This window comes from Giraffa tippelskirchi, chromosome 1 (assembly GCF_054371585.1).
Source record: "Giraffa tippelskirchi isolate mGirTip1 chromosome 1, T2T-mGirTip1v1.2.pri, whole genome shotgun sequence".
Taxonomy (NCBI): Eukaryota; Metazoa; Chordata; class Mammalia; order Artiodactyla; family Giraffidae; genus Giraffa; species Giraffa tippelskirchi.
In genome coordinates this window covers 156797294-156824641 of record NC_137275.1, presented here as the reverse complement: position 1 = coordinate 156824641, position 27348 = coordinate 156797294, and the positions used below count along the sequence as shown (strand labels likewise).

General features: G+C 40.0%; 1 protein-coding gene across 22 annotated transcripts in view; it reads left to right on the top strand.

The window, feature by feature from the left end:
• KDM4C (lysine demethylase 4C) overlaps positions 1-27348 on the top strand; it is a 435647-nt gene that overhangs the window by 318148 nt on the left and 90151 nt on the right. For 19 of the 22 annotated variants that reach the window (XR_014056674.1, XR_014056693.1, XR_014056673.1 and 16 more), the window contains one exon: positions 12900-13085. Coding sequence is in view for 10 of the 22 variants with exons in the window: in XM_081500458.1 (XP_081356584.1) it covers positions 12900-13085 (186 nt within the window). In the remaining 12 variants the exon portion in view is untranslated. The remainder of the gene's footprint in view (positions 1-12899; positions 13086-27348) is intronic. The other 3 variants (XR_014056681.1, XM_081500439.1, XM_081500512.1) reach the window with 1 other exon arrangement.

Here is a 27348-nt window from a genome sequence, read left to right as displayed (position 1 = left end):
AGTAAAACAACAACAAAAAGAAAAACATAGAATTCCAATAATTATGATGTTTTCCATTTTTGCTTATTCACTGAAATATGTGGTGATTATAATCACTGTGCTCAGTCATGATGATTTTGGGCATTTTAAATTGTTCTAGGTCAAGGGTCCTTAACTCTTGTTTCATGGGCTTTTTTGGCAGTTTTTGGTAAAGATTGTGGATATTTCTTCAGAAAAATGTTTTAAAATATTAAAAATACATAGGATTTCAGAGGAAGCAATAATATTGAAGTACACATTAAAATATTTCAGTTAGTTTGTAATATGATAATGTGATTTTTTTTAATCAGTGCGTTAAATAATAAGATGTGGCAAATCTGTAGTTATATAGTGTCGAAACTATTGTGAGCATCAGTATTTTGAAACTCTGGATCTGAAGATGAAGGGGAGGACAGGGCAGTTGAGGAACTTTATGCCCTGCGGTCCCTGCTATCTGGGTGAAGGAAGAGGCTCAGTTGTCTTTAGAATGTGAAGCTTTGGGCTGGGGTTCAAGAGTAGTAAGGTTTGGGAACAGATGGGGTAGCCTTGCTTAGCTCTTACTATGTCCTGGGGACTGAGAGATCTTTTGTATATGTTATTCCTTTGAATCCTGAGAATAGCTTCATGAGGAATGGTTGTTGTCCTCTTTACTAGAGCAGTAAAACAGCTAAGCTTGAAGAGATTACCCGCAAATAGGTCACTGAAAAAAATATTGACCATTTACTAGTCCTCAGAGGAAGTCTGGGCTTCCCTGGTGGCTCCGATGGTAAAGAATCCACTTATAATGCAGGAGACCTGGGTTTGGTCTCTGAGTCAGGAGGATCTTCTGGAGAAAAGAATGGCTACCCACTCCAATATTCTTTCCTGGAGAATTTCCTAGGTAGAGGAGCCTGGCAGGCTACAGACCATGGGATCTCAAAGAGTCAGACATGACTGTGCGACTGACACTTTAGAGGAAGTCTGTCTAAATAATCCAGAAGCAATATCCTGGTTAGTAAATCAGTACAAGGCCACAGTGGGTGCAAGGTTAGGATTCAGTCCTAAACCTTTGACCAGAGCCTGTTTTACTGCTTTTTGTCCATTATTCCTTCAACCACTTGAGAATGAAACCCCACATTTGTCTAATCACTGCGAGGCAATTTCTCATCCAGAAGCAGAAGAGGAGATGGGCTCGGGAGGGACAGTGTTCACACAGGGGGCTATACCTTGACCTGGCTCTTTTCAGAGCTGCAGTTTTCCACACCAGAGAGGGAGAGGGTCTTTGAAAGGCCACCTGTGACACGTCTACTCCACGTTGACCTAATAGCTCTTCATCACCACTTCCTTCCTCAGTTTTATTTGGAGACATGGTTCTGGGGTATTTTAACCTAAGCATAAATTTTCTCACTGTGGTCTGCTGCTGCTATAATTGAAAGACTAGAGGCAAAGAGGTTGGGGCAGGCCACAGACAGAACAGTTCTTGGGTGACAGTTCCTAACAAGGGTCAGATGTGTTAGGGGCGTTGGGGCAGCTTCTGGTGTTCAGGGCAGAAAGTATACCCCAGCATCTTGCCTTATGTAGTGATCAAAGAAAAATCATGAGATCTCTTTATTTTTCCTTTTCCCAACTGTTGAAATAAATACCATTCACCAAGATAAGTATATTCAGCAGGAGTGTAGATAAAGGTTCACTTAAACTGTTAAAAAGTGCCTGTGGGAAGTCAGATGAGAGATGGCTCGTGGGACCCAATTCCTTCATTGCAGATTAGTGAATGGAAGATGACTTTACTGTTTCCTCTCAGACCTCACCAATGAACACAATTTCAGTAAATATACAGAAAACAGGCATTTCAGAAACATACACACACCTCTCTCACAAAAACCTTGAACAAAACAACCCTGCAACCTTTCATAGTGTTGAATGTTTGCACTGTCTCAAAACAAATATTGCGAAGGATAATTAGTCTTTATCTTTGATTTATTCTGTTTTTTTTTCTGTCAGATATCTTTAGGCCTTCAGGCTCAAAGCCAGAAATAAATAGAAAATATGTCCTAGTCCTTGATTTGATAATGCCAATAGCAAGTCATATCTGATATTCATAATAAATAAAGTTTTTTTTTTTTTTTTTGTCTGTCCTTGGAACAGCAGGAAGCTTATAAAAACCAGCCTTCCTAAACTGTGTCAAACAGGAAATTTGTGTTTCTTTTTTAGATTTAACACAGAATTAAATGATTAATTTATTACCATTTCCAGCATTAATTCAAGGTGATCTAAAAAGATTCTCCTAAGTCATAGGCAACCTCACAAATTTGTGTAGATTTTTATAGGGTGGTGAGGACACATCAGTGACTAAGCAGGACCCCGTTGCACCAGAAAGAGCAGTGCCTTTTTTTTTTTTAAGGATATAATTCAGTAATTTTGAGTTCAATTAAATGCTTTATTCAAGGAGAGTAAGAATTTCTGTCTGATCTCTTGTAAACAATAATTTCAAATAATGAAATTTCCTCTAGGAAACAGGTGCTCTTTCATATTAACATGAAAAGAAATAGAAATGCAAATACGAAAGTACTTACACAATGTTGATTTTCTGGTTTAGGAGGCTTGCTTTCCCTGCCCGTCAGCTGAAAGATGTTTAGTGACACTTAATAAGTACTCAGAATAAGATTTGTTCTAAAGCTCTTTATATGCTATAATTGTATGCCCTCTTTGCCCTTTAAATCTGAAATAAACTTAAAGTATGGAGCCCAAACAGACTGTTAGAGAAGTAGAAATGATAAGTGATTGATTTTTCTCAGAATAGATAACATTGCCTATTCTGTGATTCAGCAAATGCTGCTTTATACTATCAGTGAAGTGCCTCTTTCAACATGAGATTGTGATGTTACCTTTAATATTTAATTTACTTGCAAATGCTGCTTATAGGTCTGGCTTTTCTGCACCGCCCAGGTAGTAAGTGCAAAGGGGAAGCTCTGTTTTCTGTTGCAGGGGTGGTGGGTAAAAGGGCAGGAGACCTTCAGGGGCATGACTTCTCATCCCTCCACTTCAGTTTGTTCAGGCCATGTTATTTTTGTTGTTCTTGTGACTAGCCCTTGTGCCTATGCTGAGCTAGATTCAAAACTAGGCCTGTCTGACTTCCTGGTGTGTGCTTCTAATTACTGTGAAAAACTGTCCACGTAGGGAAGACAGGAGAGTGTGGTGTTTGGTCAAGGCACTCCCCAGATTTAGTCTGTATGTGTGCCAGGTGCCCTTGATAACAAGACAAGTAAGATTTGTCTAACCCCCAACAAGTGAAAGATGGGTGAAGAGTCATGCCTGGGCAACAGGCATTCTCAGTGGCCAGGGTCATTCAGACTTCCTGGGTGGGCTGGTCTGGAGACTTGCTTGGTTGCTAAAGCCACACGGAGAACTGTAAAAACTAGTAGTCCTATTTTCCATCTAAAAAGTAGCTTCCATTATTAAGCCACAATCATTCTCTCACCTTGGCAAGTAACAGTGCAGTTTATGTCAGGGTACCGTCCAAGACCCTCCGAGATTGTGCCTTTCCAGCCTGTCATCCTTTAGCTGTGCTCACACTTCTCAACTCAGTTTTGCTTCATATTCTCCCCACCTCTTAGTTTTGTTACATTTGTCTAGAACATCCTCCCCTCTTCTCCATCCTACTGCATGTGGACTGGCTGAAACCTGCTGGTCTTTCAAGGCGAGCTCAAAGTCCACCCGCTCTTGCTGATTTCTCCAATTCTCTGAAACCCATTGGACAGTTTCTCAGAGCCATGTGGGGGACCCCATGTCCCTGCTGCCACTGCAGGCTCAGCCAGCATGCAGCACATCCTCCACACCCTCCAAGGCAGCATCTGACCTACTGCAGAAGCATTGCACCAAGCCTCTGAAATTAATTGCAGGGAACTCACTTGGGAGAAACCCGCTTTGTACTTTGTTACAAGTTTCCAGGAGCCAGCCTGAGGAACTGATCCAGTGGTGCCTGGACTTGGTGACTTTTTTTTTTAACTTTTAATTTTGTATTAGGATATAGCCAATTAACAATGCTGTGATAGTTTCAGGTGAACAGAGAAGGGGCTCAGCCATACATGTATCCATTCTCCCCCCAGACTCCCCTCCCATACAAGATGTCACATAACACTGAAACAGAGATCCCTATGCTGTACAGTAGGTCCTTGTTGGTTATCCATTTTAAATATAGCAGTGTGTACATGTCCATCTCAAACTCACTAACTATCCTTTCCCCCTATCCTTCCCTCTGGCAATCCTTTTGTGATTCTTACTTAATATTTCCTGGAGCCAACAATGCCTCCCTTGCTTATTTTCAGTGAGTGCAACCTCTGTCTGATCCCCACCACCTCTGCCTGCTTTTCTAGCTCCATCTCTTGGTCTGGCGGACCTCACCTTCTGCCCTTTCACCTCTTGCCTGCTCTTGACTTTTTCTTAGCATCTCACTTTTTGTGAGGTGAATGTCAACAAACTAAAAGCAATGAGATAAATGGCTTCTGATACATATCATAAATAAGGATTTAATTCAACACACTTGACAAATTGTGAGCCATTTATTTTAATGTTCTAAACTTGAAGAGTAGAAATAACTTTTCTTGATGAGAGTGTGGAGAGGCAGAGTAGTCGCCATGTTATGAGCTGATGCACGAGTATTCAGAATTGAGTTTTACTGTATCATTTCATAATGTCTGCCGGTTGTATTAATAACATCCTTAGACTGCTGAAAGCACAACAATTCTGTTCGGCCCAAGAGGCATGAGACTGCATATGAATTGCTGCCCCTCACTATAGCAGCCCACGCCTGCAGTGTGAGTTCACTGTGGACACCTCGATTTTCAACCTTCCCCACTCCCTCCTTCCCCAGCCACTCTTTAGTTCTCTGGGTAAACTGATTTCTCTCAGTAACAATCTACTCCTCTCTCTGCCCCTTCTGAATCTTGCTTTCTTATGACAGCTCTTACTTTCTGCTTTTCCTTCTTGAAAAGCAGAGACATTACTCTGCCAACAAAGGTCCACATAGTCAAGGCTATGGTTTTTCCAGTAGTCATGTATGGATGTGAGAGTTGGGCTGTGAAGAAAGCTGAGCGCCGAAGAATTGATGCTTTTGAACTGTGGTGTTGGAGAAGACTCTTGAGAGTCCCTTGGACTGCAAGGAGATCCAACCAGTCCATCCTAAAGGAGATCAGTCCTGGGTGTTCATTGGAAGGACTGATGCTGATGCTGAAACTCCAATACTTTGGCCACCTCATGCGAACAGTTGACTCATTGGAAAGTACCCTAATGCTGGGAAGGATTGGGGGCAGGAGGAGAAGGGGATGACAGAGGATGAGATGGCTGGATGGCATCACCGACTCGATGGACATGGGTTTGGGTGGACTCCGGGAGTTGATGATGGACAGGGAGGCCTTGCGTGCTGCGATTCATGGGATCACAAAGAGTCGGACGCGACTGAGCGACTGAACTGAACTGAGTTGTTTACTTGTCTGTCTCCTCCCCTGGATTGCAAGCTCCTTGCTGTAGATCTTAGGCTTCATTATACAGTGTTCCCCCAGTGCTGGCCGTTATTGGCACATGAGTGATTGACTTAATGAGTACTAATGAGCAGAGCATACATTTTACAGGTAGAATAAAAAGAAAAGAAAGTTTCTGTTTTAAAATATATATGTAAGGATGTGAAGTACAATCAAAGTTTCAACCTCAGTCTTCTGACTGGCCTGCAACAATAGCGACATCCATTGTGTCCAGCTTGATTCCCTGTTGGAACTGGAAATGTTAGCTTGCCATGGAGTTACCTGGAAAAAGTATCTTTGGAAAGCAAAAGAAAAAAGAAATTAGGTAATATCAGCTTGTTACTTGCTTGATTAGGAAATACTAATTAGAAGTATTTGTGCCTCTTTTGGAGGCTTATTTATGGAAGAAAAAGGATCACAAAATTGACAAAACAACAATGAAATCATATTACAAATCATATTTTAAAAAAAGGGAAGGGGATGTGCTTTGAACCTCTAACTCCTTCACAGCTCATCATTTTTTGATGCCCTTTGCCAGGCTGTGCACGCTAAGAATCTAATGATACACAAAGCCTCATTGCCAGATACTTCATTAATTCCTCAACCCATTAGGAGCCTTAATAGACTATGCCATTGGAATAAGTATGGAAATCCAGTCCCCCAAGAAAGTACAGTGCTCTATAAATCATACTCGCTTGAGGATTCTCTCAACCCTTGACACAGCAGAATAGATGAAAAAATATTGTACTTCCTGAATTTCCTTATACTAGAGGCTCTCAGAATAATCAGCACCCCTTAACCCTTTAACCCTCCAACCCAGTGTTTGATCCCTGGGTCAGCAGCATCAGTATCAGTGGCAACTTGTCAGAAATGCAAATTCAATAGCCCCAGCCCAGATACACTGAAACTCTGAGGGTGGGGCCCATGATCTGTGTTTTAGGCAGGTCTCTCAGTGATTCTGAAGTCCTGTGACATCTCTGGTGGCATAGTTATGTGTGGAATCTTTTTTCGCTGATGAGGAAACAGGTGAGCAAGTTTATAACTTGATCAAAATGTACTTGCTTAGATTTAGTTGAATTCAACAAACATTGAGGAGCTCTTATGCCCCAGGCATCCTTACTAGAAAACCATAAAGGCGGATGACACCTTATCATTGTCACTCTCTAGGGTCCTCTGTGTCAGCACTTGGCTGCTATGCTGTGTCGGTCTCCCTTGGACATCAGCACCTCCTCCACTTGTTCAGGAGCACCCCAAGTGATGGCCCTCTAGGCTAGGCCGTTGGATTTCTCAAACCTCTTATTAATTGTTTTCCAGAAATTGGCTCCTCATTCCTTTCCCAGTGGGTCACTGCCACCTCAGACAGGAACTGCAGGAAGAATGGCCCTGTCTTTCCAAACCCTCTGTGCTTTTAAGTGCCCAGCAATCTTGCTTACTGTTCACAAGTTCTTTTCAATCCCCATCCCTCTAGAAATTGGTGTCACCTCAACCTTCTTCTATTTCAAGACTTAAGCAGATGATAGAAAGGTTCTTTCCCACAGCAGACAGAGTGTCCAGCCCTGGCCTTGAGTGAATAGCTCTATTTAAAGGAGGATATAGAATCTCTGTCAACAAAGGATAAGAGTGAAAAACACTTAACATTTAGCTTCCTCTTAATAGCCACTTGCCTAGTCCAAGTCCTTATCATCCTGTGGTTTCATAACAGTATCTTGCTCCACCAATCTGTTCTTTATCCACCTTGCTTTTAGAATAATCTTACTTAAATAATAATTCTGTCATTTCACAGCTCACTTCAAATATGTGCCATTGGCCTATTGCAGGGGTCAGACACTAGGGCCTGTGCTTGTTGTAAATATAACTTTATTGGAACACTACCATGCTCATCATTTGTGGATTATCTGTGGCTGGTTTTACACTACAGCTGACCCTTGAACAACATGGGTTTGAATTGCATAGTCCATGTATCTGTGGAATTTTTTTCAGTACATGTATTGGAAAAATTTTTGGACATTTGTGTCAATTTGAAAAAACTTGCAGATGAACCACTTAGTTTACAAATATGGGAAAAAATTAAGGAAATGTTAGGTATGTCTGAGTAGGCAATGGCACCCTACTCAAGTACTCTTGCCTGGAAAATCCCATGGACGGAGGAGCCTGGTGGGCTACAGTCCGTGGGGTCGCTAAGAGTCGGACACAACTGAGCGACTTCACTTTCACTTTTCCCTTTCATGCACTGGAGAAGGAAATGGCAACCCACTCCAGTATTCTTGCCTGGAGAATCCCAGGGACAGCGGAGCCTGGTGGGCTGCCGTCTATGGGGTCGCACAGAGTCGGACACGACTGAAGTGACTTACCAGCAGCAGCAGCGAATGCATAAACTATCACAGATACTAGTAGATACTAGTCTATTTTATCATTTACTACCATTAAATATACAGAAATCTATTATAAAAAGTTAAAATTTATCATATGTTACACAAACACAGACCATACATATTATATGTTACACAAACACAGACCAAACACAAACTCCACCCATTACACTAGGCTGTCATAAAGCAATCATATTACTGCTTCATTATTAATGCATGAATTATACTTGTAAATAAATATGAATTTTTTAAATATTGTCTTTTAATTTTTGTTGCTTAGTGTTAGTGATACGATTAACATCTACAGTGTTTCATATCATAGGAGACAATTTGGTGTAGGTACTGACAATTCATCTTATTAACAGATGACATAATCTTAAGTATGGATAAATAGAGTACAGTACTGTAAACATATTTTGTCTTCTTTATGAGTATTTTAATGTTTTCTCTAGTTTATTTTAAGAATATATAAACATATAACATACAAGATAGGTGTTAATTGACTATTTATGTTAGCGATTCATGGGGTCGCAAAGAGTCGGACACGACTGAGCAACTGAAATGAACTGAATGTTATCATTAAGGCTTCAGTAAGTTATTATTCGTTCAGTTTTGGGTGAGTCAAAAGTTACTTGATTTTTGACTGTGCAAAAGTTGGGTAGGTGTCCCTAATCCCCACATTGTTCAGTTGAACTACACAGTGCAGAGCTGAGTAGTTGCAACTGACACTGTCTGGCACACAAGCCTAAAATATTTATCTGGCACTTTACGAAAGTTCACTACCCTAGTCTATAAGATAAAATTTAGTCTGTTTACACTTAACATACTGAATGATTGGGTTTAGTTCTGCGAATTTCCAGGGTGCTTTTTCCTTTGCTTCCACCCATTCTCTGTTTCTGTTTCTTTCTTTTCATGTCTTTGTTTGAATTTATTATTTTTCCTTTTCTCTTTTTTTCACTTTTGGCACTTTTACTCTTTTTCCAGTCAGTTCAAGAACATTAGAACATTTAATGTTTATTTAACTTCATTTTTACCACTTCTGCCATACATGCTACAGTCGTCATCTATTCAAATTCTCTTTGTATTTCAAACCCAGAGGACATTACTATTATTGTTTATAAGGTCCATATTCATTTAGATTTATCCACATATTTAGCTTCTTGGTTAATCTTTAGTTCTTCTTGCATACTTCCAATCCTTGACTATGGAAAAAAAAAATCTGTTTGCCCTCATGTTTGTTTGAAAATCAGGCTGGATGTAGACCTAATTTAATTTTCCTCTGTAAATTGGAAAACATTGTTTCATTGTCTTTTAGCACTTACTGTTGCAGACTAGAGATCTGATGGTAATCTGATTTTTCTCTTTTATTCTTTGGAAGATTTGGGAATTTTCTCTTTTTATTTGGAAATCTAAGATGTGTTTAGGTTATTTAAAAAAAATCAATCCTGCTTGTTGGGCCTTTTTTCAGGTCAGGATTTTTTCTGTTATTTTCTCTTTTTCTGTTCATCTAGAATGCCTCTTAGAGAGACAGTAGAACATCTGGATCTCTTTTCCATACTTCTTAGCATTTGTGTTTCATTTTCCTTCTTTTTGATCTTTTCTTCTGTGTTCTGTACAATCTCTGGGCTCCATCTTTCAGTTGCTAATTTGATCTTCATTGGGATCCATTCCAGAATTCAGCACATCTTGTTTTTTTAACAGTAATATTTTTAATTTTAGAACTGTAGCTAGTTACTGTTTTTGTTTTTTAGTTGATGGGATATAGTTTGGAATCTCTATCATAATATGTACTATATCTCTTTTAACTAATCTTCTGTTTCCCGTTACTTGATTCATTTTTTTTCTCTTAGCCCAAATGGGAATCCACTTGTCCTACTGGCAAATGACAGCTCAGGTCACAGGACTCGGGTTCAAGATCAGATCAGTTTACATCACCTGCTGGTGATGAGTGGGGGCAGGGTGGACCATGGAGCTGGCTTGGCAGTGGGTCACTTGTCTTTTTTTTTTTTTTTACCCATTGGGAAAAATTTTAACTATTTAAATTTTTAATAAATTGAATTATTTTAATTATTTGCTTCTACTCTTGGCATTGGCCTTGCCAGAACTGCCTCCTCAGAGATACCTAGTAATAGTTTTTACTGAGGCTCTCGTCCCTGGAATTAAGTGCTCCCCTTTTTGTTAGTTAGTGCCGTTGTGGTTTCATTCTTTTTCCTATCTCTTTATTTATTTAGGTTTTGGAACTGAGTTTATAGCAGGGACTAAGTCTGCCACCTTGAGGTAGTCAGCGTTGCATTTCTTTAAAGCTTTCTTCCTTCTGTTGCCCCCAAGCATACCCTTGTTGCAATGATCATTCTAGTTCCATATAGCATTTTGTTTCTACTTCTTTCATAGTACTTAGTTTTATTCTAATTTGCAACATTCTAGGAAGTGTCTTATGTGTCCTCGTCTTTACCCTATTGAATTAAATTCCATAGCCCAGCAGTGTAGGTGTCAAATTGCCACAGATGCTTCAGCCAGAGTAAAGAACAGTTGGTTTAGTAGCAAGCGAGTGAAACTGTGATGTTGGAGAAGGCTCTTGAGAGTCCCTTGGACTACAAGGAGATCAAACCAGTAAATCCTAAAGGAAATCAATCCTGAATATTCATTGGAAGGACTGATGCTGAAGCTGAAACTCCAATACTTTGGCTACCTGATGTGAAGAGCTGACTCATTGGAAAAGACCCTGATGCTGGGAAAGATTGAGGACAGGAGGAGAAGGGGACGACAGAGGATGAGATGGTTGGATAGCATCACCGACTCAAAGGACATGAGTTTGAGCAAACTCTGGGAGATGGTGAAGGACAGGGAAGCCTGGAGTGCTGCAGACCATGGGGTCACAAAGAGTCGGACACCACTGAGCGACTGAACAACAAAAGTGAAACTGGTGTTCGGAAGTACTATGTAGACTGTGCTACAACATACAAAATGGCTCCCCTACCAAGTTTTGTGGAATTCTCAGTCTCTGCGAGAACTTCTTTAATGTTTAGGTCAAACTTCTCAACTCCATGAAATAAACATCTTCTAAAGCATGATATTACAATAGTCTGCAGTTGGTTGACTTTCTAGGGATCATGGATCTATCCTTAGAAATGGCCCCATCCAGTCTTCCTGGGAAAGGAGACATTTCCCTTACAAAATTCCAAGGATTGAGTTATTACTGAGCTTAAATATATACTCTCTGTCTCCTTCCTTCTTTCTGGAGTGGCTGTTTATTGAGAAAGTTAATTGTAGAAGAGGCTGAGAAGCTTGGAGTTATCAATTCATTAATTAGCATGAGTTTGGGTAAACTCCAAGAGTTGGTGATGGACAGGGAGGCCTGGCATGCTGTGATTCATGGGGTCACAAAGAGTCGGACACAACTGAGCGACTGAACTGAACTGAATTAGCTAAGTCATAAAACTCTTCCTTATTCTTGATTCTATTTAATTAGTAAAATAGGAAACAATTTCTCCTTTCATACATCTGTCAATATCTGAATTTATTCAAACACTGACCTCATTGTGGTATGATTAGGCTCTTAAAAGATTATCTGATTATGCCTGGGGTTCCTGATATGAGGCCTTGCTGCTTTACCTGTCATCATATTTTGAATGGTTGGAGTTGAGAACAAAGATACCAGAACACTAAGAATTACCAGGAATATACTGAACCTAATACCACAAATTTGCCAAAGAGATATCAAGATGTTAAATAATGCTTTTATTCATATTATAATGGGTTCTTATTTTAGTTCTTTGGGAAGATGAATCAAAATGACATGAAGTAAAAGATGAAGAGATCCAGTTGGAGGCCATTATTACACTTGGCAAGACACCATGGACCAAGATCGTGGCAGTTCTTGTAGATGAGTAGAGTGAAATCAGAGTAAGATGAAGGTGCAGAATCTATAAGACTGAAGATGCTGATCAGATGTGAGGGCAAAGAAGAGTTAGAAGTTTAGCACACACTGGTTCATGCAAGTTGGTGATAAAATATTACAGTCCTCTAAGGGCCTTGAGTACACGTATCTTTTTTTGTCTCAGGAAGGAAAACATACCTATGAAAGAAAAGCATTTTCACCAACGTTTGGTCAGCTTGCAGGCTTACTTTATCCTTAGGAAAGAAATGTTGAGCTTTTTGATCATTCTGTTTCTTTTGCTTTCTGAACCTGACCCTACATTGTTCTACAACTCTTTTTTCCTAATCGTCAAGTATTAGTTCACAAATCTTGCATTTAGTGAAGCTGTTTGATTTTTTTTCCATCTCTCATAACAAATGTAGTGATAACGTTTAGGGCTAATTGTATGCAATTTAATTTTCAGATTGTGGTAATTATTATTGCTGTTTTTATTTCCATTCTTTCTTTCCCAGGCATAGTCAGCTATAGATATTCAACAAAATTATGCCCTTTGGGGTGATTTTCAATTTTCTCACTTTGGGAGGCATATTTTTGTTTCAGTCATGAAGGGTTCAGATTTGGATTATTAAACACTTGAGCCCGTAGTTTCCACATTGGCCCATTTAACACTTTACATTTCCTTGTAAATAGAAACCTTAGCCCATCTGTGTGCTATTTGAGTATTTTTGAAGACCTCATCTAATTTAGGAGAATATGTGCCTGTCTGATGTACAGAAAAGCCCACCATGCAGGCGGTAAAAGAGAAGTAGCTTCAGTGTTCATGGATGATTTACAGAGACAACCAGGGAGCCTTTCCCTCAGCTCTATGCATGGAGAAGCATGTGCAGAAGGGCTTGGCTTTCCTAACCACAAGGAGTGTTTCAGCATATGTCTTGTAGGATGTGGCCATACTGGCATGTTTCCTTGAAGGTATGTGGCTTGTATTGCCACAGTCAATCTCATTACTAGGGCTCCTGAAGATCAGGCTTTGCTGATGTCATCAGTTTTCTTCCTCTCTAAAAGTTGTCATGCTGTGAAATGTGGAAATTCGCTGAGTTAACAGAGCTTGAATTGACAGTCTTCTTTGTTTTAATCCTCCAGAAATGCATGTTCTGCAGACACCGGGTTAAGAAGGTCTCTGGAGCCTGCATCCAGTGTTCCTACGGGCGTTGCCCGGCCTCCTTCCACGTCACGTGTGCTCATGCTGCTGGGGTGCTGATGGAGCCTGACGATTGGCCATATGTGGTGAACATCACGTGCTTCCGACATAAGGTCAACCCAAATGTGGTAAGGCCTGCTCTCCCTTTGCTGATGCCAAGCCTGCATGTGAATCCCCTGCTGTATATCCCCCAAGTCTAGCATACTTGTTAGCGTCAATGTTACTCATTGATGATATGTCTAGACTGTAAGTCTCTTGAGGGCAGGGATTATACGTTATTATTTACTAGTATTTGTCCAAGACCCATTAGTGTCTGGCACATGCTAGATGCAGCACATATTTATGAGTTGAATGAGTGAATGAACAGATGAATGGATAAAACTCTTTGTGGCTGTTCTAGTTTGGGGTCTGTATACAGGGCTGCTGAGTATGGTTGTACAGATTATGCACTGCACATATCCAGAATGAGGGGGAGAGCATTTCTGGGAAGAGACTGATGTGAAAACATCTCTTGAGATCCTGCAGTGTTTAATCCAGACACCTGTACACTGTGGTCTTGGGGGTTTATTTCCTCTTTTCTAGAAAAAAACAAAGAGCAGTAACATAGTAAGGGGAGGGGGAGGGTGGTCACAAGCATTTAAGGACGTGCTGCCTGAGATGGGATAAGCTAGAGGCAGCACAGAGGCACCAGCAGGAATAAGGACAAGCTCAGGAAAGCAGAAATGGAGAAGAGAAGTACACACGTCAGATTTTCTGCCTTTTCCATTTCACTCAGGATTGAACCTGTTTCTAGGAAAAGAGTGTTTGCAACAAACTAACATGTGAATTTAACTGTAATTCAGTTTACCTGTCCTTGGTGAATGGATTTTTTCCACTGTTTCAAAGGCTTAGAATAGTTCAGATAGTGCAGAGATGGTTGCTCTGCCTTGGTTAGCTTTCCTGATCACCATCATTGTCTGTGGCTGTCAATGAGGAGGCTGAAGCATCCTATTGACCCTCAGCTTCACTAATGTGCTGCCGGTCTCAGGAAGCTTGGCCACAGACTATTTGCAGCCTCACATGCTTGTCCCATGTCTCTAATCACCTCCTGTGAGCAGCCTTCCAGGTCATTACCATGGGCTGGGGAGCCATGACCCCTATACAACACATCTCTCAGCTTTTTGATTCCAGCAGCTTCTTCTGGTGTCTTGAGAAATACTTGATGTTTGTGGGTTGGGCCTTTGTGTGGATGCATGTGAATGTGCAAATGTAGAAAATGACATCACAAACTGTCACGTCTAATTTAAAGTTATTTTCCATTGTCGTAGGCCTCAAGTTACATATTCATTTGTGTTTTTTCCTTAATTTCTTGAGTTGATGGGCTCTTGCTAAGCATAGTACATGTACTCAGCAGAAAACCCACTTTAGCAACTTTAAAAAATTACAACAATAACACATTGCATTACTGGCACTTTGCCATTTACAGTGCAGTTGCTAACGTTACCTCATCAGACGACACATGAGGACACATTTTGAAATGTGAACCAGGTCACAGCCTCTGGAGTCAGAGTTGTTGCTGTTCACACTTACATTCTGCCAGGAGCACATGTACAGCCTTGTATGAGTTCTTCTCGCTGAGCCTCGGCTTCCTTGTCTACAATGGCATGCCCATCTTATCGTGTGGTTTTCAGTTCACCTCACACTGTAAGCCCTCAGAAAATGAAAGTTGATTACTGCTTTCTCTTTTTCATTGCTTCCACTGCCGCTGTTGCTGCTACAGTCCTTTGTGAACTGGGCCACATGAGTAATACTATCCTCACTTCAAGGATAGGAAGCCCAAGTTCAGAGAGGTTCAGTTTTTTGCCCAAATAGTTTCAGTTAATGAGCAACAGGTGCTGGAATGTAAATATGTTTTCAGCCCATAGTCTACTGTTCGTTGAATTCCACACCCCAAACCTCAAGTGGCGCTAGAGGTGTTCATTTGAACCTTTGCTTGGGATCATATATTCCCTTTTTAATATTCCAGAGCTCTGTGGTTACTGATGATTATATTGAAGTTGCTATTAAAGAGATCCAGGTGTTTAATCAGGACCTCATTCATCTTAACTCTGATGCGTTTGGTTCAGTCAGGTTTATGTTACTAATGTGTTTCATAAATGATGATGAAAGAGAAAATATTTGACTTTGAGGTGATTTAGAAACTACTCTTCCCTACAGATCACTTTAGAACTTGGTATACTTTGTAAAGGGTGGGGGGGAAATCATATAATTTACAGCATTACATGTGGTGGGGTTTCTCTATGAGGAAAACATTTTAGTGTTCATAAATTGCCTTTGCAAAATTCTCTAGGGGGAAGCACTTTGAACACTGGATTTCTGAAATACATTCCTGGTAGCTAATACTTTTCCATTATTCTTAATTAGACTCCAGGTATGGATTCCTCCCAAAAATGTTTGACAACTAACTTGAGGGAATCCATAGAATCTGGCAACTTTGGTTAAGAGCATTGTAATTACCCTAATTGCATTAAATGTGCTTTCCTTTTTCAAGCGTAAAAAAATTGAACTTCACTCAAGTATCTCTCTTTGTGTAAGCTGTGAATGCCAGGGGATACACTCCCCAGAGTCAGAAGTGTAGTTTGTCTGTGTTCTCGACCATGCTGAGATTGTTTGGTAGTAATAGGCAACTGCTGAATCATAGCAGTAAAAAAACTCATAAGATGAAGTCCAGGCTAACTTGGCAACCCATCACAGGCATTTCTGAGAGTAGAGGATGCCTGACCGATTTAGGTGAAATGAAGTATAAAACTACAGTTGCTTCAGTACACCAGTTTTACTTTTTTTTTTTTTTTGCTTCTTCCATTGTTTGCTTTTTGCATCCAAAAGGACCATTTTAAAGTAAATTCTACTTCTCCTTTAATGCCATAAATTACTTTAAATATACTAGCTTATTCAATGTTTTTGATCTTTGGATATAAAATCACTCTGGATAATGGTACAAAAATTTCATCTGATTTATTATAATGTACTTTTCCATTGGACAATAAGCATACTCTGTGGTTAGAATGATAGTATTTGGGAAAATAGGTAGCTTTCAAATTCTTTATTATTATTTACTTATGGCTGTACTGGGTCTTCATTGCTGCTTAGGCTCTAAGGTGCGTGGGCTTCAGTAGTTGTAGCATGTGAGCTCAGTAGTTATGCAACCGGGCCTAGTTGCTCTGTGGCACATGGAATCTTCCTGGACCAGGGGTTGAACCCTTGTCCCCTGCATCGACAGGTGGGTTCTTAACCAATGGACCACCAAGGAGACCAGCTTTCAAATTCTTGAAATAGAAAGGACCATGTTATAGTAAGTGAACCACTAGTCCCCCACCCCTACCCCTGTCTCTGGTCCCTGTTATTATAACCTAAATTTTAGTATAGAGTTTTCAGTATTTTTGTCAAACATATATTTTTTTTGACTGGTACCTGCTTTCTTGCAAATATGAGGTTTTATTCGTGTGTGCTTGTGTATGTGCACATGTGATAATGTCAGTAGTGTTGTGATACTTGACCATCCTTTGCCATCATCCACTGTGGCCTCTTTCTGGGCTCTATTTCTGAAGGTTCCATTGGATGTATTCCTAACCCACTTACATGCATGTTTAACAGATGTTTGTAAGGAAAAGACAGAGAACACAATAAATGGTAAAAATGGTTTTGAAACTGGTAGCTTTGGAAGCATTTCTTATTCAAAGCAAACAATGAACTACTCACAAATTTTAGACTTCCTGCAAAGTACAGCCACTGACTGTCTCCTCACACCTGAGTTAACTAGACAGGTGTCCAGTGGAAGAGATGGCTGAATAACGAAAGGCAGCAGAGCTGAGAAAGATGGCATGCACAGATTTTTTCCAAGCAAATTACTTCAATAAACCTTCATATTAGATTATAGTGTTTGTTCTATGTATACAGTATTGGAGCTCCAGAATTCCTTGTACTTTATGCATTAATACATTGTAAAAAGCAAAGTGCCTCTAATACAGTCCTATACAAGGTACATTGTTTTTATCTTAATACCCTTTCCTATCAAAGACATTTGAGAAATTTATTTCCTTTATCATTTTCTAAGTTTTGGCTGCTAATGTGGAGATAGACACTTATTCAAAAAAAGAGGAAGAATTTGAGTAGAGAAAATGTCTTAGGGGTCAAATTTTTTTTCCTGCTGTTTGGTGTATTTTTTCATTTTTTTCTATTATTTTAGCTAGATCATTATATTTAGTAGATTTAACCAGTGTTTTATCTTTTAAATTAGTACTCAGCCATCCATAGAAGCTGTTTGGTATAAATTTGTTGAAATAGCTCTCTAATGCTAGAGAATGAGCTTAGTGGACAAAAGAGAGGTAGTATTTATTGAGCATCTTTTATCAAGTGCATGTTACATATTTTGCATGGGCACCTTTTTTCAAGGCAGTATTCTTGGTGTGGACATTGGAAAGTAGTGGTTATGTTGGCTTCTGTATTGGCCCCTCCCACTCTGAAAGGTTCTCTTTTCTCTTTAGCTCACCTTCATGTTCTATTCTATGTAGTATTCATCTTTGTTATAGAACTTGAATCCTTGCTCAACACTTGCTGGCTTCTGTCTTCAGGTCAGCAGCACAGGCAAGCTTCACTAACTCCTTCCCTGCCATCACTGTGCATGGCTCAGGACAGGAGGGAACACCTGCATTGCCCAGGATTTGGTGAAGGACTTGGAACAAGGCAGCCCTTCTGGTTAATCCATGCTTGTGTAACTAACCTTTGGGTGGTAGTGGGGTGAGAATATCTGTCATCACTAACAATAATACCTTCCTTGGTGTGCAGAAACAGTTCTCACCTTGCCAGTATGTGGAGCATTGGGTGATCAAGGCCCCTAAATTCTAAACCCTAAAATATTGCAAGGCCCCTAAATATTGCAAGGCCCCTAAATTCTAAACCCTAAAATATTGCATAGCATATTATACTTACAGTATTGGTTATTGAGAAAACACCAAATGATAAAAAAATATTAAGAAATCAGGAACACTTTTATATGAATTCATTAATTATAAAAAGGGTCTGCAGTGTTTCAGGTTGATTATGGATTGATATGGAGAGACCTCAAACACTCACTCCCACTGTGAATTCCCAATGATGCTTTTGGACATCATCATGGGTTCTAGCCTTTTACAGATCCAGCAGGTACCAGTTGACTATAATTTTCTTCTTGGTGCTTCTGTCACACTGTGACCATGCAGAGTCAAAACCAAGCACTCTGATGCAGAAGCAAGGCTCTTAGCTGCCGTGCTCTATTCCCTAATAAGATAGGCTAAATAAAGATACGAGTGAAATGTTTTGAGAGTCCTTGGAAGGAAGTTAGTAATTCTATCTGGGGCAGTCAGGTGGCATTCACAGAGGAGGTAACATTTGTGCTGGTTCTAAAAGAGAAAGTTTGAGTTTGCTAAGTTGATGTGTCAACTGCATTGGAGCTGGCACTGGAAGGCCACAGTGAAAGGAAACCAAACTCTAACTTGTGATTAATTCTCAATCATCTGGTTGTCTCTTGATTCAACCCATGGTATGAGTCCATCATCTTTTGGTTTTTTCTTTTCCCTCCTTAAGTTTGGAGCGCCATCCTATGGCTTGACTCTGTCCCATTCATGCTTTTAAGAAAGAGAACCAGAATTTATTGTAGTTAACACTCATCTTGGAGAAGGAAATGGCAACTCACTACAGTATTCTTGCTTGGAGAATCCCATGGACAGAGGAGCCTGTTGGGCTGTAGTCCATGGGGTCTCAAAGAGTTGGACACGACTGAGCAACTAACACTAACACTCATCTAACAATGATCTGAATGTTTTCATTTCCATAAACCCTGTTCGTCACCCTGATCTGCGTGTTTTTGTGATTAACTGACAATGTTAATGATTGTTTGATGATTGTTGTTTTTTCTGTAACAGTTGAGGTATTGCTAACCCCCTTTCTGTTCAGTTAGTAAAGTTTGTTATGACCAAATAACAAACTCTTCTTAGACTTGTGCATAATAATCTGATATTTGTATATGGTTTGTTTCTTCTATGTACGTTGTTTTTGAAACGTCCTTCTGAATTTGTGCTGTTATTGAATAGCAGAAAGCATTCTGACCAAAGCAAAGGTCTGGTATAAAAAATTCTTAGCAAGGGTTCAAAAAAACAAACAAATAATATAGTGATTTAGGAGTGAGTGTGTTCAATCTTTCTAAATCAGACATACCTTTCAAAAAGAAATCTCTTTTATCAGTAGTAGTGTTTTGTTGAGCTCTCAATCCGTGTATCCTAGATGACAGAAAGTTAAGGCCAGATTTGCCTGGGAGAAGAAATATTTAACACAGACATTTTAGGCATTTGCAGTTGGAACCAATTTTTCCCTTGCTCACTTTATTAGGTAAAACCAGTGAATACAGTGTTTTTCTTAATTTTATCAAGAAAATTAAACATCCCACTTCAAACTTCTGTATTTTATTAATAACCCTCATTGTAATTTCCTGCTGCTAGTTCTGTAGACATTTTCTGGGGAAGGGCAAGGTCAGTGATCATGGAGCTCTTCTCCTTCAGGCTTCCAGTCAGTAGAAGAAGTGCTTCAGAGGCTCTGGAGCACAGTCTCAGGCTCTGGGTTTCCATTGTCTTTCCATCATACCTGGTGTAGTTAGGGAGACCCAGGGAGTCTGTTGGAGGGACGTCATACCTTCTGCTGGGCCTGGTTGTGGGGCATAGAGAAAAATTCCACTAACACTCGCCCCACAAGCTCCCCACAGTGACTTCATGGTCCCAGGCAAACGCTCTTCTGCCGCCATGGAGCCATCTTTAGCTTACCCTTCTGTCCCTCCATTTTCCAGTCCCTTTTCAGAGTCTAGTCACTTGATAAGGGTCTTTGTGCCAGTCCCCGCTAGGGCACCAGCTGCAGAGATTCCAGACCCATTTCTGATGCTAATTAAAGTGTTTCAGGGGGAGTTTTGAATTTGCAGGAAGAGATAACAGATGCCTCCATTGCAGATTCTGATTTTAATTCAGTCAACGGAACAGAAGCTAATCAGAAGGGGGAGACCATGCAGGCAGAGAAAGGCCGAGTGTCTCGGTGTGGCACCTCTCCGGCACACCGTTCCCTAGTGGGCTGCCCCGTTGTGACAGCATCTACATGTGACTGGCTGCTGCTGTATTGAAGCAGAACTATAGTTTGCTACCACATAGTTGCTCTGTGTAAGGGGTTTACATTTCCATTCTGGAAGGATTTACTCTTAACAGTCTGGGCCTTTCCATTTAAGGAAAAATGTGCGAGCACCTGGCTCTTGAATCAGACTCCTGATCAACAGGCCACACTGTCATCTGGGGGCAGAAAGCAGAGTCAATTCCCAGTGACTCAGAACAATATCTCTGCCTTTAAGTATAGCATTTCTCCAGACTCTGATTTCTTGTCCTTTATCCTTTAATCTGGTTGGGTTAAAAAACAAACAAACATTATTTCAAATTTCCTGGAAGCATCGAAAGGCATTTGAAAAATGTTAGGACATAGGTTGTATGGGATGCCTTATTTATTTTATAAATAGACAGTGCTTGCTCCTAAGGGCCCAAAGAGCCCCTGAAATAACTCTGAAGCAGTGTTGGCTACTGAGGCCTTAAGTGTATTGATATGAGTGTTAGCAGTCACCCTGTGTGGAGGAGCCCTGATTTCCAGGAGATCTCTTGTTCAACAGCCTTGGCTAACTTCTTCTCTCTCAAAAATGTGGAAAGGAAAATTTTGCCTGAACTTTTTATTTAGCTTTGTAAAACTGCAAAATAATCCTGACTTGAAAAAGAAAAACTCAGGAAAAATCTGCATCTTGGTTACAGGAGTTTGGTGTTTATCACTAAAGCAGACTCATCAGAACCCCCAGGAAGTACTTGTCATGTTGTATTGTCTACTTGGCCGTCTTATCCCCAGCCCCTCCCCCGAAGTGCATCGTCGGACCAGGGAGCAGTCAGCCAGTCTACTGCAGGAGGGGCAAGTGCAGGGAGGACTGTTTACATGGGACCGTTGATACTTGACAACTTCATGGACCACACATACTGAGGGAAATCAAGTCTTGCACTCTAAGAACCGCTTATCTGGTTACATTTTTTAGCATAGGTAAGGTGTGTTTCTATATGAAACACTTGCTTAGCTTTTCACAGAATTATTTCTCAGGAAATTTTAAGCTTTTCAGCAATTTAATACTCCTTTAAAAAAAAATAATTAGGGCATGCATTATTGTCTGATAGCTTGTTAAGAAAATTAAGTAATGACACTAATCCCATATTTTAACATTGGTATTACAGTCAAGCACCCTGGATACAGTAGAGAAATATAAATGGAATATGTCAGCAGGCACACAACAGCAAAGAGAATTTGACATTCCAACATCTTGTAAAGCATAAGAGGCAGGATTTTCAATTCCTTCATGTAGAAAACAGTAATTAGATGCCATAGTCATAATGAAATCCATAGATACTGACACAGTGTAATGAAACTATAGTTTAATGAGACTTAACTGCAAGCAGTGGAAAAGGCACTTAAATAAGTTCCATCATTTTTTATCTAAAGGGCTACTCTGTAGGTCTGTGTTCTTTGTCCACATTCACCAAACATGATGTATAAAGCTCTAAATTAACTAGAAAGGCCTCTTGAGATCTCTTGGCAGGAAGCCAGTCAGCCTGGGGCTACCCCATCTCTTTGTCCCACCCTTCCACAGAGTGTTGGTAGCCATCTTGGGATCTGAGATGTTTTTCACATGCAAATCAATACTTCCTCCCTTTCTGGGTAAAAGGGATGGTTTCTTGACCATTCCTGATCTGAAGTTGACTTTGTTTTCACCATGAGATTGCGTGCATCTCTCTGTCTTCTTCTCCCACACTGGGTGTAGGGGATCTGTGAAATTATAGAGTAGTATATGAAGGAACATAAGAGATTTCTTTTTCTACAATTTTTTTTCAATAAAATATTCTTTTAATTTTTCTTTCAGCCATTACTGGGCTGACCTGGCACTCAGAAGCTTTTTCTTGGGGCAAAAGGGAGGGAGAAGTGAAACCTCATTTCTTTGTGGGCATTGAAGGTCCTTATGAGTTATTTTCCATTGTGTTTGTCTCTCCTTGAGTTTTATGTAGGCCTTTTAGTCAGGTTTGTCCCCATATTCTCATATATTTCTCAGCAATTGGAAGAAAATTAAAAATTTGCAAACCCTCACATTAGACAAGTTTTAACTATACCTTAAAATCTATTGTCTTGTGTCTTTATCATGTATTTAGAGAAAAGAAGAGCATCCTTAATAGATGCTAAGAAGCAGCTTTGGCTGAGGCTGCAGGAACCAGAGGTTAGCATTAGATGTTGTTGGAGGGCTATAGGCAGGGGGCTGGGAAGGGAAGGTTGCTGCCTAGGAGCCTCTCAGTCCTTCCTCTCCCCTTCCTGCCTCCACTGGAGCCCACACAGCACTCTTTCAAGCACAGTGCTGGGCACAGAGAGACATTTAATTAACACTTGACAGACTGACAGATGGATATCAGCTTGCTTAATTAATAGTGGATGTTAAAGGCTTTGTGTATTTGTCCCCTTTGATTAACATCCTTGAGCCCACGTGGCAGAATCTGCACTGCTCCTGCTGCGGTTGTGATGAGCGGTAGGAAGCTTTTGGCTGACTTCTCCACTGCTCCTCTGGCTGTTTCTCCTGCGATTTTCAAGGAAGCTTAGGAAGCTTGCATGTGTTCATTCTCAGCCTCTCTCTCCCTCTTTCTCTCTCTCCCTCCCTTTCTCTCTGATGCTTATGGAAGTAGTGTGCCTGTATAGAGTCAGAATTGACTATGCCACCCTGATTTTCTCTTGTGTTCAAGGTGACTGTCGTTTTTCATTGAGAGCAGCATATCGAGATAGATGAGGTAAATAAAATTAATAGTAGCTAATATTGGTGTAATGCCTTTTATAGTTTATTGAACGCTTTCACCAGTAGTGCATTGTCTCTTTTGGTCCACACAGTAACCCTCTGTTGCAGGTTTTTCTAGTTGTATCCATTCTACAGATGATGAAATGGAACTTCACAGAGGTTCAGCAGTCATTAAACTTCCAGAACTTACCTGTCTCCAAAGTCAGAGCACGTGGTGTGTCATTGAGACGGTGCTGATTTGGCTACACTTTTCCAGTTTGAGATCATGGCTTGAATTAGCTTACATGGCTTCATTATTTACCCAGGCTTGCTTCTTGGTGACATAGAACAATTATTAAGCCCTTTAATTAATCTGTTTTGCTTTAGGTCACCTTGTTAAGAAAATCTTTTCATCTCTTTTAGCTATTTTTAACCCAGTTACCCACTGTAATTGAGATCCAAAAATCCTTATCGGTAGGAGAACTGTGTAGTAATGCCCCATGTCCCTTGCTTGTCTCCGTTGTAAATGCCCTATCTGAGGTCATTTTTTAAAAGTACAGTACCTTATAAATGAATGAATACTTTGTCTCCTCATTTCTCCAAAATTATAATTCATTCCAACATTGTTTGTATATTTTAGGTTCTTTGCATTTTCACATAAAATTTAAACACACACATAGCCTGCTATGAATGATTGAGAGTTTGTTGAATCTATAGTCCCCTCTCCAACCCCCCAGTTTTACAGTTAGACCTAAGAAGCCTGAAGAGCATCTGAAATATAAAAGCCCAAGGCAGAGCTTCTGGCGCCAGGCATCCAGGGACTCACATACTCTCTAGCAGCTAATGAGATTGGAAATGACTTATCAAGAGCTCACATCAGATTCCATCTCAGCGGTGGATGCTCCACCTCCAGCTCCACCAGTCCAACTGATGGGAACTTTCCTCTCTGCTCTTTATAAAGTACGTTACTGAAACTATTCAGAATGGAAAGCAGGTGTTGGCCTGCCTGTTGAGAGTTTCCTACATTAACACAGTGAAGCCCCTGAATATGTTTCTCCCATCCCACTCCCCTTCACTTAGCTCCTGAACAAGACTACCACCTCTGAGGTGAGCTAATGACTCAAATGGAAAATAATTCATGTTTTTCTTTCCCCTCAGTTTCTTCCACAGCCTGTTAGTTATACAGACGTTAAACTGAATAAGGCCTTAAATCTGCTGGGAAACTGCTTACCACCATTTCCCACTGTATTATATGTTTGTACTTAAAAACCCATGAGAAATCAAGTACACGTGAACAAACAGACATATCGAAAATTAAATACTTGTGACATTTTTATGAGCCTACATGTGCATTTGTGCTATAAAAGCAATTATTTCTTCATGAAGCTCCAGGGATTTAAGTTTTTCTGGGTAAAATATTTTTACCTAGCTCTTGTAATTTTACAAAGAAACCTTTCATTATTACAAGGCATATTTAGATGAGTGATTTTTGCTGTGTAAGTTTGTTGAAAGAATAATAGTTTGTATTAATGTATTACTCTGATACCTGTAGGACTTTTTATAAAATGGATACCTTGAAAAAATATAATAACATCTCACATGTTATTAATTCCTAGAAATTAGGAGTAATAATAAAGTTGAGAAGGTAAAAGGGTTATTGGATATACATGGAAATGTGCATTTTGGCCTGTTGATGGAATAAGTTGCTAAGCTTTTTCCTTCAAATCTCCAGTCTTACTGATTGAATGATGGATGTACCTATGAGAGGTACCTATGTGCACCTCCACATATACTATTTTATTTGGATTTGCACCCTTTATTACCATCATTATACAGATGGATGACAAACTCAGGGATTTTCCTAAGATGACATCCCTGCCCATGACTCATCTCATCACATGGATGGTGGGTGACCCTCCTTCAGGGTATGAACACACATCCGCCTTCCCAGGTCCAATAAGAGAAGACTCTTCTTGCCAAGGATAGAAATCTTCCTTCCTCTACCACATAGGACTCCTTGCCAAGCTATCACTGCAAAGATCATATTTGAACTAACTTCTCTCTGCTCTCTGTCAGAAACTCACTGAGGAGACATGATATTGAATATTGGAGAATATAGTATATATTCCAATGTCAGTACTTAAGTTAGATTCCTGGTCCAGTTTAGGTCACCCCAAAATTACTCATTTTAGGGTCCATAACTTCAGTCTTCACAGAGATGTCTTCATGGAGTTTCATTTTACTGCTGTGTCCATTTATTGACAGTTTATACAAGCAGCATATATAAATAACATTGTTGTGAGCTGTTGTTAAAAGGTTGAGTGCTGTGCCTTTAAATAGATAAAATCCTTTGAACAGTTTAGTATTGAGAAATTGGTCTGTGAGAGCATGAGGGGAAAAATTGAAAATTTCTTTCTAAATTCTAGCTCCAATTAATGATTCTGTCAGTTTTGAGCATAGGCAGAGGTGGCATTAGCAGTTTCTGTGACTCTGTCCACAGTGGAAATCACATTACCTTTGGGAGAGAGATCTCAAAATATTACTTATGCCCATTGCATCTTTGAAATTAGGATATTAATAGTTGTTACTAGACCTGCCACTAGGTATTAGTATTTAATACATTGTTAAAGAAGTATATATATTATATCACAAATTTGTTTTTTCAGTATTATTTCAGTGTAATTTGAGGGGAAGATAATCTTGTGTTTTATTTTATGCATTTAAAAACATTATTCTGAGTAGGAATCCATAGGTTCACAAGTTAACCGAGGGGGTCCATGGCAGCAAACACTCCATTCTCAGTGGCCTTCTGGGCACATGTGTATATGGGGCCTCCTGGCTCCCTTAGGCCTGGTTCAGATGATCAGAAGGCTGTGGTGATAATTATTAAAGAAATACAATTGACTCTTGAACAAAATGAGTTTGAATTGTGCAGGTCCACTTATATGTGGATTTTTTTTCAATAAGTATAATACCTGTATTTTCATTTTATAGATCTTTAAATTAACTAAATGTGGAGAAAAGTTTGTGTTTGGTTAGAGATCACAGTATATGGCATCAAGAGTCCTCATTCTGTCCAAACTGTTACAGCTTCCTGCTCTTGGTTGAGTCATGTATTAATTCCTTCATTTTTGAGGCAGAGAGAACAATATGCAGATTTTTGAATGTGCAGGGGTGCAGGGTGTGTTAGGGGGTGCCCCTAACCCCTGTGTTGTTCAAGGGACAACTGTATATAATGGAAACTACAAAGAGAAAGAACCAAACAGATAAAATGTAAAGAACCAAACAGATAAAATCCCATTATCTAGTGTTATATATAGCCAACCATTTAGTATACTATTTTCTTAGTAGATTTGATTCTGCGTGGGTCCACTTATACATGGATTTTTTTTCCATAAATACATATTGAATTCTATACAATCCATAATTGGTCAAATCTGTAGATATGAGTGCTTACTGTAAAGTTATATGTGAGTTTTCAACTGTGTGTGAGGGGATCAGCACCTCTAACCTTGACGTTGTTCAAGTGTCAATGTATTCTTTTTTCTTAGTTGTGTGTGTAACAAACCATCACAAAACTTAGTGGCTTTAAACAACAACTCTTTAGCCTACTGATTCTGCTTTTTTTTGTTGTTCAGTCGTTTCTGACTCTTTGCAACCCCATGGACTGCAGCATGCCAGGCTTCCCTGTCCTTCACTATCTCCTGGAGTTCACTCAAACTCATGTCCATTGAGTTGATGATGCCATCCAACCATCTCATCCTCTTTTGTCCCTGTTTCCTCATGCCCTTGATCTTTCCCAGCATCAGCTGTCATCAGTGAAGGCTGGACTCAGCTGGGTAGTTCTTCTGTTTCAGACTGGTTGCCTCATCCATCTGTGGTCAGCTGAAGAACTGCTTGTCTTCTTTTGGCTGGGTTCTCTCATATGTGTTGGGCCTCATCTCTGGTCAGGGTGGTCTCTCATCTGCCAGCAGGAGGATAACTCAAGTTTCTTCACAGGACAGAATTTGTGGCCCCTGGGGAGAGGGCAGGCATGTGAAGAGGCTTTGAATATGCATACCATTACTTCTGTTGTATTCTTTTGGCCAAAGCCGGTTAAGCCAGAAGACTAGCTCAGATCTGAGGGTTGAGGAGGTAGACTCCAGCCTTTGGTGGGAAGAACTGCAAAGTCACATTTCAGAGGATGTGTGTAAACAGGAAGGAGTGAAGGTTTGTGAGCATTTTTGCAATTTGTTGCAGTGTATATATGTGAGTGCATATGCAATTATATGTTCTGCATTTTTCATCTCCAGATAGGCTCCAAATCAAAGTAGCTTATTTGACTCTGATTATACTGGGGAGATTAAACAAAGTGTCTCAAATGGTATGTAGAACAGAAGAGGCAGTCAATAAATAAGTTAGAAAAGAACAGAAGGAAATGTAGCTTCTTTAGGCAACTGCTCGAATTCCTTTCCTGTCACTTCCTGGTTGGTTTTATTTCTCCTCGGATGTCTTTCCACGTGTGTTTC